This window comes from Helianthus annuus, chromosome 12 (genome assembly GCF_002127325.2).
Source record: "Helianthus annuus cultivar XRQ/B chromosome 12, HanXRQr2.0-SUNRISE, whole genome shotgun sequence".
NCBI classification, from domain to species: Eukaryota; Viridiplantae; Streptophyta; class Magnoliopsida; order Asterales; family Asteraceae; genus Helianthus; species Helianthus annuus.
This window is the reverse complement of record NC_035444.2, coordinates 38386327-38397843: the sequence shown is the minus strand read 5'-3', so window position 1 is coordinate 38397843 and position 11517 is coordinate 38386327. Positions and strand designations below refer to the sequence as shown.

The window sequence follows — 11517 nt, the reverse complement described above, 5'->3', positions numbered from 1 at the left end:
TGGAGCCGTGGGGGTGGGGTGGGGGTGTGGGTGGGGTAGGGGCCGTAGCTTGCAAGCGAATACAAGAATTTCAGGAAATTAGCTTTCGGCAAATTAAAATCTTAAACACATCGTTGCTTGTATATATATTTTTTATTAACAATAAGCAACATGCATTCTGATTTTTTACGAGAAAATCTCACGACTCAAATCTAGCATATTAAAATTCATAAGCTTACGTACTCATGAAAAATTTCTAACGAATTGATATTCTAAATTCCTATGTAAAGTAGTTAAAAGTTGATAAATTAGTGGTATGCGTCAACAAAACAAAACAGGGATCATAATATAACATCAACATCCAAAATTGTTTATTTAGATAGCCTTCACATATACAATATCTGTGTAGTGCATGGAATAGTGCATGGTTGAAAAAATTCCGTCTAGGTGTCAATTAATTCCCGATTAATCAAATTAATCCCCATTAATTCTGATTAATCCTCGATTAATCGCTAGTTCCCATCCCACTGCCCGACTAGCGACTAGCGATTACGACAACACCGGTGCACTGTACTAGTAATCGAAGTTTATCTTTGATTTCATAAGACCAAAGGGTATGGGGGTCGTCCCCTACCCGTCCCGCTCCGTCCCCGGCGTCGCACACCGCCCCCTTGGGCTGCATCGCGGCTCTCACGGCCTCTCTAAGACGTTGGAGACGAGGCAATTTGGTGGGGCCCCCTTCATTTATTGCCATTGACAACGTCTACTTTAAAAAAAAATTAATTTAAAACCTATAAATACCCACACATTTAACCATCACTTTCTCCAAACAACCCTCTTTACACTCCATTTTTATACAAAACTTCACCCACATTCTCAAATAATCTTCTCTAAAAAATACACAATGTCATCTTCCTCTTCATCGGGTTCGACGGACACCGTGGAAGTCGTAAAATATTTTATAAACACGGTGGTAACCGCGACACAACTAATTTTGAAAGAAGAGGAGGAGGAGGTTTCGTCAAAACCATGAAACAGGAACCCACACATCGACCGAGACCGAGAAAGTTAGTTATATTTTTATTCTTATATTTTATAGCGTTGCATTATATTTTTATTTATAAGTTATATATTTTTATTTTTATCGTGTAGGTGCTCACGAAAGATTAGTCGCCGATTACTTTGCCGACGAGCCGTTGTACTCGGAGACTATTTTAGACGCCGTTTCAGAATGAGTCGTCGACTTTTCTTACGTATAGCCGAGGATTTAGCCGCTTATGACCCATTTTTTACCTTGCGACACGATGCTATAGGCAAAAGGGGCTTCACCACCTTACAGAAATGCACTGCGGCGATTCGTCAACTAGCTTATGGGAAGGCAGCCGATGCTTGGGACGAATACTTAAAGATGTCTAAAAGAACTGCTAGAGAATGTGTATACAAGTTTTACAAATTTGTGGTGAGGCTCTACAGCTAAAAATATTTGCGAAAACCGAGTTACAATGACGTCCAAAAATTGTATCAACACCACCAAGCAACACACGGTTTTCCAGGCATGCTTGGGAGTATTGATTGCATGCATTGGCCATGGCGGAATTGTCCTACCGCTTGGCGAGGAATGTATACGCGAGGCGATCAGGGACATCCAACAATAATTCTAGAAGCTGTTGCGTCTCAAGACCTATGGATTTGGCATGCTTTCTTTGGGATTCCTGGTTCGAATAACAACGTCAACGTTCTACAAAATTCCGAGGTTTTTGATGATGTTATAAAAGGGATCGGTCCTGATACGAGTTTTACAGTTTCAGGAGTGGAGTACAGACGCGGGTATTATCTTGCCGATGGAATATACCCACAGTACTCGACAATTGTTAAAACTGTTAGGCATCCGCCAGATGAAAAAAGAAAGAAATTTGCCAAGTTTCAAGAAGCGGCTAGAAAAGATATTGAACGGTGTTTTGGGGTTCTCCAAAAAAGATGGCATATTATTGAAAACCCAGCATGCGCTTTTACACCCAAAACATTGCGATACTGTATATACGCTTGTATTTTGCTGCATAATATGATCTTCGAAGACGAAGGAAATGCAATTTGTGAGTATGACGAGAATGCGGTGGAGCAGAATAATGTTGCAGTTAGCGAAGAACAGCAAGATTTAAACAGGTTCTCGTTACATAACGATTTCACACATGTCAATCTTCAATCAGACTTGATCGAACACATTTGGAATTTCGGAGAAAACAAGGAGTAGTTTTTTTTATTTATTTGTAACTTTAGGTTTTTTTAAATGTAACACTAGGTTTTTTTTAATGTAACTTTAGGTTTTTTTTTTTTAATTTAACTTTAGGTTTTAAATGTAATTTTTTTATTTTTATTTACTTTGTTTTAATTATTTAACTAAATCAAAAAAATAACAATAAAAAAGGGGGGGAGGACTATCCTCCACACCCTTAGGTAGTCCCCAAGAGGATGGTCCTCCACCCTTGATGAGGTGGCGCCTACGTGGCGGATGGTCCCTTTGGGGACTAACCTCACCATACCCTATGGTTTATGGGTGAAGGTGGTGCACCCCTCATGAGATGAGAGAAAATTTGCATCCACCCAATCATGATGTGGCATGTCAATTCCACTTTCATAAACCACTCTTGCCTAAAAAAACATAAGGGTAAATGGAGTGGGCGGTAAACTCACGCGGTAAACGTGTTTACCGAGCGGTAACACCGCCGCCAATGGTGTTTACCGCTCGGCTGCATTGTTTGATCGGTGAAGGTTTACCGATGAGGGAAGGGGGAGAGAGAAAGGTGTGTTGTGGGATCCATTACTTCTCAATCAATCACACATTTTTCTTTTTAAATAGTTTACCTAAACCCCACTAGGTAAACCAGCGCCAACATTTTTGAGCATTAGATAAACAATTTAGGTGAATTGACGTGGAACTGTCTGATTGGATGAATAGGGAGTTTACCTATTTTAAATAGGTAACCACTCGCTTCACTCTAAGGGGTGGTCACCACTAATGCCATAGGGTAAATTATTTTTTTTTCCTTTTTCTATAAACTTTTATAATTCATTAACGAAACATAATTTTAACAAAATAAAAGTACATTAAATTAAAAAAAACATTATACTAAAATAAACTAATTAAAATTACATTAACTGAATTAAAAAAACATTAAATAAAAAATTAAACCCGAATGTTGTTTTTGATAATCTTTTAGTGCTTGTTTATAACATGAGCATCGTCACTCCTGCTATAATAAAAATATAAATTATATTAAGCTAAAAAATAAGAATATAATAGGGTAAAAAACAAGAAGTATGTAAACGTAAAAAATTATACCGCTTGATGCCAAAAACGGTTGAATAAGTTCAACCATCATGGGACCTTGTGGTAATGAAAAACATCGTGATGGATAATTGGGTTGGGGTTGGGTGTTGTAAAAACCCAGTTGTGAAAAAAATTGTGGTGGATAATTGGGTTGGTACCCACTCGTTCCGCCTCGTCTACTTTGCGAACGGCTCCCCCTCGCCTTCGAACCGGAACCCGAAACTTTTTTCTTGCCATCGCCCTTGTTTTGTCTATCCATAGTATGCTTTCAGAGTTTGTGAATTGGGTGAAAAAATGGAATGTAAAATGATAATATTTATAAGGTATTTAATTGTTTTTTTTAAATCAAACAGCATTATAGCAGTTACCTTCATGTCCAATGGCTACATTCTTCCTCCAACAGTCAAATATGAGAGCGGTGAATATCCCCCGATTTTTGGGTTTGTCGCGCGGTGAAGAGGAACAGCGACGGTGTTCACCGCGCGATGAAGAGGTTCACCGCCCTTCACCCCACTTTTACCCCTTTTACCCTAAGTAAAATATGTTCAGACATTTCATATATAAAATTGGTTTGAAGTAGCTTTTGCGTAAACTGAAAATGTGTTATTGTTTTTTTAATCATATTGACCCTTGTTTTCTTAATCAAAATTTTAATATATGTATTTGAATATTTAAAAATTAAAACATACATATTAAACATGTTAAAGGAATCAAAGTGTTTTTATAAATAAAAAGTCCACATTATAAATTTTACACAACTTTTTTATGTAACACCTAGAGGTATTGGATTCAAGTCCCACGTATCTATATCTCTAATAAAGCAAACTATTGGGGGACACATGTCACCCAATGGTTGAAGCCAACTAAGCAGCCACATAGGCAATGATGTGGCATATCTCAAATAATTGGACAAGTGGCATTGCTCTCAGATTGGGATTGAATTGGCTTCTATCATACGCTATCTCATCTCTCTCTCTCCATTCTCATAATCTGGAGAGATATCCTCCAAACCCTAATTGGTGATTCCTTTCCTCACCGTTTCAATCGATCTTTTGGGAAGAGGTACAATCATTCTTGAATACACAATAATCATCTCTACTCTCTCTCATTTTCTCAAAATCTATCAAACGATTGCTCCGAAACCCTAATCGGCGATTCCCCCTAATCGGCGATTCCCCCTAATCGGCGATTCCCCCTAATCGGCGATTCCTCTACTGAGCAACCCTAATCGGCTGATTTTTGTTGATTTTGAAGTAGATTTGAAGTTTGTCGGTGCAGTACAGTTGCTAGTTGCTGGTGGACCGTCGGATCAACCGACGCCGACACCGCAGCGGCGGATCATACGGACGCAGATGGCGGGGAATCTCGGAGAGTCGATATTTGATAGTGAGGTGGTGTCGTCGTCGTTGGTGGAGATTGCTCCGATTCTGCGAGTGGCTAATGAAGTTGAGCCTAGCAACCCTAGGGTTGCTTATCTCTGTAAGTTTTTTTTTTGTTTTAGGCGTAATTGTGTTAAATGAGTGTTGTTTCCATGTAGATAGTTATTGTAGGTTTCTGCCAAAGTGCCAAACCATTCGACATGCATTATTTATCTCTGGTTTAAAGGAAAGTTGCTGATTATTTTGCAAAATCACGTAATTGAGGTTTATGCTTTTGTAAGGTTATTAATTTTTTTCACAAACTTGCTGATTATTTTGCAACAATGTGATTTCTTTATTTAGTGTGGCGGATCTAAATGGAGGTTTGAGTGTATGAAATTGATTGACCGGAAACGCATATTGAAGCCTTAGGAAAGGGTGTTTTGGAGACCACGTTTTTTTCAGGTATGGAAAATTAAGAATGTAGTGGAAAGATCTATAAAATGTTTCTCATGGTTGTAAAATGTTTGATTTTCAACCTTAATTGTTCTTATCTTACTGGTATTGATTTATAATGTGAATTGTGTGTACTTTAAGATGGAAAAGTGTTAGATGCATTGCAACTGTTTGATGAAATGTCTGAGATAAATTTCATTTATTTTGAACTTTATATGATAATTTTTTCAAGCACCGTATTGTTATTTAATAGCATGAAAGTTGTTTATTTGTCTAGATATAATTAGTTTGTTTCTAGGCTTTATAGTAACTTATACTTTAATTGGGACAGATGGTTGTTTTGATTTCCAAGCTTAATTGTTCCTATTTAAGAGCACGAAAACGGTATAGAAAGCAATCAATCCCTTAACCTCCCTCACCATCAACAAAGTTTTTTACCCACCACTAGCAGTGCCACCACTTCTGCGACAACACTTTCTCTATCCAGTCATTAATGCATAATCGAGTCCCTGAGAGATAATGAAGAATGAACACACAGGTGAGTCAAGTCCCATAGACATAATAATAATAATAATAACCAGTAAAAAGTGATACCGATTTTTTTGCTAATTCTCGGGCTGCCATAGTTTTCTCTGTTCCTGGGGGGCCATAAAAGAGCATATTTCTAAATGTTGCCTGATGAGATTTTGTATAAGCAGTGGCACTAGCTAACTGTTGAATTCTCTTCTGAAGGGATGTATCGTTTTGCTGCTTTGTTCTAAAAATATTGTAACATTTTCTGTTATTAATTGGTTATGCACTTATGTTATTACTTAATTTCTTATTTTTTTCCTTTTTTTTTCTGTAAAGATCATCAAGGAGTAAAATGTGGAGCTCCAGGAAAGAACTAGCAAGTTCAGAAAGCAAGCTAATGCAATAGCTGAGTGGGACAGGAGAATCTTGCAGAACCGGGATGTTCTTCTTAAAGTTGAGGTGAGTCATAATGCTCATATCCACTTTGATTATTAAGAAGTACGTTTATATAAACTTTTTGACCAGTCATTTGACCTCCTATGAACCAAAGAGACATAGATTTGTTTCAAATTGAAGACAATTGATAGTCTTTTTCTTTGTTGATGTCTCATGTTTATATCAAATTGCTTTTTATTTTATACCATATTGGAATTTGTTTAAGTATAATTTGTACATCTGCCCGTTATAAATTCCAGGTATAAGCAGGCTGAATTTATCGAGAGAGAAATGGAACATATGACGAAATAAATAAAATCGGTTATTCAGACTCTCAATGCCAATCAGGTGATCATTTATTTTGGGTTTAAATTTAGATTGTTTTGACCCTCTTAAAACAAAATGTTACTGAAGTTTGTTTGATGTTCATATGGGTTGATGTTGATACGTATTTGATTTGTGTCTCATTTAGGTTGGAGAACTTGAAGCAACTGATGGTATGACTCCAATGGACGTCGTTGTCCGGATCCTTAACAATCAACTAAGTTCATTAATGTGGATTGATGAAAAGGTTAGGCTGTTCTTCCATATTTTCATCTTTCTTTCACTAAGCTCACTAAATGTCGTTCATAAACGCCTTTCAGATTTTGAATATTGTTTTTTTTTTTCAGAAACTATAAATTTTGTGATTTTGAGAAAATGTTGAACAAGGTTTTTACTGGTAGATATTAAAGTGTAGACTATGCATGTGATGTTGATGGCAGTGCATTTTCATCTTCTCCCACTGATGAAGTTGGAAATAGCAAATTGAATTTGAAGGTTTTAACATTCAATTTGCTGTCATATATTAATCACACTTTGTTCTTTATAAAAAAAAATGAACAATTATTCCTTTCAAAAACCTACACTAAAAAGTTTAACCTACCGGCAGTTGATTCTTTGAACGTTCGATCAACTCCAGGTATCATAATCGTCTGCCATTATTCTATTTTGTATTTTGTTGATCATCCGAATAAAATTCTTTTTTTTTCCTGTTTGTTGCATGTTTTTGATTCATTCAGAAATAAGTACATGTATGTTTTTTTTTTATTTTCTGATTTTAATCGTTTTATATGATTTCTTTAAAGTTGGTTACCTTTGATTTTGTTCATTAGTTTCGTATACCGATTAATTGATGTTTTGTCTTTGTTTTGATTTAGCTTTTTCATGATATTGGTTTACACGAACCGATCATCGCTCGATTTTTTCAACAATCTATTGATCCTTATATTAAAGAGTTTCAAATGAACCATTCCTCTCAATTCAATTGGGTATTTGGTTTATAGATCTACATATAACTTAAAGTTCTTCAATATTCAAAGCCCTAATCTTCAATGTTTTGTTTGATTCCGCTTTACACCTTAATTTCTTTGTTATTATATCTAAAACGAAGATTTGATTTGTTGATTTGTGAATCACGGCATTGGTTTTCAGGAACGTAAAGGGGCTGAAGTTTCTTAAAAAGATGAAGGTTTACTCCGTTGATAGAAAGAGAATATAGAGGCCGAGGGTATGGAGTTATAAGGTTTAGTGATCGTTCAACTGTTAATTGGTGTTTTTAACAGTTGGTATTCACTAATGTTAAACCTGTCATAACAATTTTTTGTTGTTAAATTATTTCTTTAAATTGTGTTTTCATTAGCGCACTATATGTACAGATCAATTTTTTATGGGCATAACTGATTCGTCACAATGTTTTACATGCAGTATAAGTGACGAGGGTGTATAACCGCTAAAGTAATTGCATATTTGAGCTTGCATTACCTAGAAATTCATGGAGAGTTCGAGTATCTAAGTTATTAAAAGGTTCACAAAAATCTTCAATCTACCATGTTCAACGAATAATGAAAGAGGTACCCACAACAATTAATGATGTTTTTATATAAGCATCTCCACATTGGGCAAGTCAATTTATACGTTTTTATACTATTGCATAGGTTTCAGCAGATGATGCTGGTGCACTTGATTTGCCCAAAGTTTTTGAACTTATCGTCGAAGGAGTACACTTTGATATGGAACTTAAGGTAACAAAAAATATAGATTAACATTGTTCGTAGCTTCATTTCTTACCTTTAATGACTTCTATTTTAAGTTATCATGGGTTTCATGCTTGCAGTTACTAAGAGAATGCAATATGCTGCATTGCTGCAACATACAAACATGTTCAAGAACTTTGTTAGCCAGTTTAGGGATGAGCTCAGTACCAACCGGGACCGAAAATCCCTAAATGTGGTACCAGTACCGGCACCAAATATGTCACACCCCCAAAATCCACACGCGGGGTATCACTGCTTGGAGGCGTGACATGACCAGGATCAAGCCACCAATCATATTGAACATGTAAGTAATAAGTAAGAGTAAATGTAATTCAACCAAACCAATATGAAAGGTGTTCAAAACTTAAGTATAATATCAACGTTTAGCGGAAGCATAAAAGTAAACCCAACATAAGTATGAGTATGAAATGTCATAATGTTTAACAAAACATTCACGATCCTTGTCCACAACGACCGCGCCTCCCAGTGCAAGCTCCATGCGTACCTAACGACCTGCAAGGCATGTAACAGAGAGTCAACAACTAGTTGAGCGAGTTCACAGTGGGTTGTTTAGTAATAGTGTTCATTTCGTAAAACGTTTGTTTGTTTAGTAACCCATGTATCGTTTATAATTACATCGCGACCCTCCAGACATGTTTGCGTAGATTAGTATCAGTATCGCGGCCATTCCAGGCATGTGTGCGAAGATTAGTATCAGTATCGCGGCCATTCCAGGCATGTGTGCGAAGATTAGTATCAGTATCGTGGCCATTCCAGGCATGTGTGCGAAGATTAGTATCAGTATCGCGGCCATTCCAGGCATGTGTGCGAAGAGTAGTGGGGGGCTTCCCCATGTATCACTAGTCTAGCAGTATCTATAAGTGACCTTTCCCAACCGAGGTCAGTAATCCATAATTCCTAATAACAACGTAAGTACAGATAATCATCCAATCCCATTCCCTACCCCGGGAATTCCATGCCTTGGTAAGAGTGTGAACTCACCTTCGTTTGCTCGGTATGCTAGGGTATGTGCTTGCAAATAATCAATCAAGTCCTAAAGTACGCACGTATACGTAATCAGTTTGTATTCACAAAGTTTGCACATAAGTATAGTCATAGCGGATAATGAATCAATGATCACCAAGTAGCACAGAACACGTATTCAAGCTTATACAAGTCATGCTTTAAACTTAACGGCAGTTAACTCACTCAGTTAACTTTAACAGAATTAAACTAAGTTAAGTGTGCTGATTACCCATTCGGCGAAACACCCCTGTTTCGCCGTGAATTCCCTTCGACGAAACACTTTCGTTTCGTCACATTTGTTTCGTCGTAAATGGTCTCGGCGAAACACACTTGATTCGCCGTGTTCGTTTCGTCGTTAAGTGGTTTCGGCGAATCGCATCTGTTTCGTCGAGATCGGCGTTTCGTGGAAACATTCTGTTTCGCCGTATAACAGTTACGTGCAGAAACCTTAATTGCCGTCATCATCAAACAGTAATCATACAGAAATCATTTAGCACAGAATCATCATCTAATCATCATAACATCACCATAACATGATTATCACAGCACTGACGTCTAGCATGAACTCTAGTTTATGAGTACCACAAACCGATTACCATAACACATCACATCAACGAACCCTATTAACATGCTATCATGCATTCGGATAACACTAGCAACATTCAAACATGACAGTTCCCGAACATCATACAATCTAGTTCATCATCAACAAACAATCCACATCTCGATACATAGAAATTGTAACCGATTAAATCATACATTACGAATCCAGAATCATCATACTCATATACTCATATTTGTTCCAGAAATCAAGCATAAACACAACATGTATAAAGAAATCAAAGGATAAAGAAACCGATTTAACGAACACGCACTAACCGAGATATCCGGGATGATAGTTTGATCGCTAGAGAGGGCTTGGGAGAACACAGAGCTGCCGACACACTTAAGGGTTTCTAGGGTTTCGACTTTTGCCAAAGGTGTGAAATAAGAAGTCGTTTCACGTTAAGTATCCATCATTACGTATTGGGCCCGAACTGGGCTCTGGTGAAACTGGGCTCGGCGAAACTGCTTGTTTCGTCGAGAGGCAGATGGCGAAACAATTCCTGTTTCGTCGGATGTGTTCATGGCGAACAACTTCTGTTTCGTCGAGTCCCTCAAGGTTTAACAAGTCTAAGTTTTTCAAACAGTTTCATGCTATAACATCAATCACATACATGCAACAATCACAATACGTTTCATCATAACACAACGTATACAGTTACAAGTCAAACCAAATCAAACAACTAAACAGTTAACGTGCAATAAATGCGAAAGTGGAATCTCGGAAACTCGAGTTGTCACATTATCCCCAACTTGAAAGAAATTTCATCCCGAAATTTAGCATGCGGTTACTAAGGAAGCTAGGTAAGTTGTATCGTTTACTGGTTTTCCGGGGTGTCACATCATCCCCCCGTTGATTTGGAATTTCGTCCCGAAATTCGGTAGTAGCTTCAACCTCAGTAGTAGTTGCATTGTTCTGGAATAACTGGGGATACTTAAGTTCCATCTGGTCTTCTCGTTCCCAGGTGTACTCTGGGCCACGACGGGAGTTCCAACGAACTCGAACAAGAGGTATTCTAGTGTGCTTGAGGACATTAACATCCCGGTCCGTGATTTCAACTGGTTCTTCGACGAAATGTAACTGTTCGTCGATAGTGAGTTCCTTCAAAGGAACTATGAAGGTCTCATCTGACAGACACTTCTTCAGATTCGACACGTGAAAAACGTTGTGAACTGCACCGATGTCACACCCCCAATTTCCACGTGTCACCGGTGGGCCCGGTGTGGGGTATGGTGACGTAGTTGGCATCATCATAGACAAACAACACAATATAATAATGCACAGCGGAAGCAGAAATAGATTCATTTCAACTTTAAATAAAATGTAATATTAAATATCACGAGTAGTTGAAACGGATCCACAGGCGGATCAAATAAAATAAGATAATTGTTCAACAGTTTTATTGTCGTCCGAGCTTGCGAGACTATTGTGGACGCTCTAGGAGACAGCCAGCCTAGTACGTGTAGTACCTGCACTTAACCTTTTGGGAAAATACGTCAGTTTACACTGGTAAATACAAATTAACTGACTCATTTTAAAAATGATTGAAAATTGATTTAAATGCACATGGCATAAAAATATTTTTATAACTTGGGATAATTATGCAATATAATCTTGTGAACGAATTACATGTTACTCGTGCGTTCAGTAGCCCGATTCACAGACCGGGTTAAAGATTAATAGACACACCACAATATAGAGTTATACACTGACGGGTGTACGCCTACACCCCGTGCTCTGGTC

General features: G+C 37.6%; 1 protein-coding gene across 1 annotated transcript; it reads left to right on the top strand.

Annotated features, from left to right (window-relative positions):
- The first annotated feature begins 1597 nt into the window (after positions 1-1597).
- Positions 1598-4691, top strand: LOC118485038 (protein ALP1-like). The gene is made up of 3 exons (XM_035981255.1): positions 1598-2142; positions 3661-3747; positions 4586-4691. Exons 1-3 carry the CDS (start codon positions 1598-1600, stop codon positions 4689-4691), a joined length of 738 nt encoding a protein of 245 aa, XP_035837148.1.
- Positions 4692-11517: the final 6826 nt, after the last annotated feature.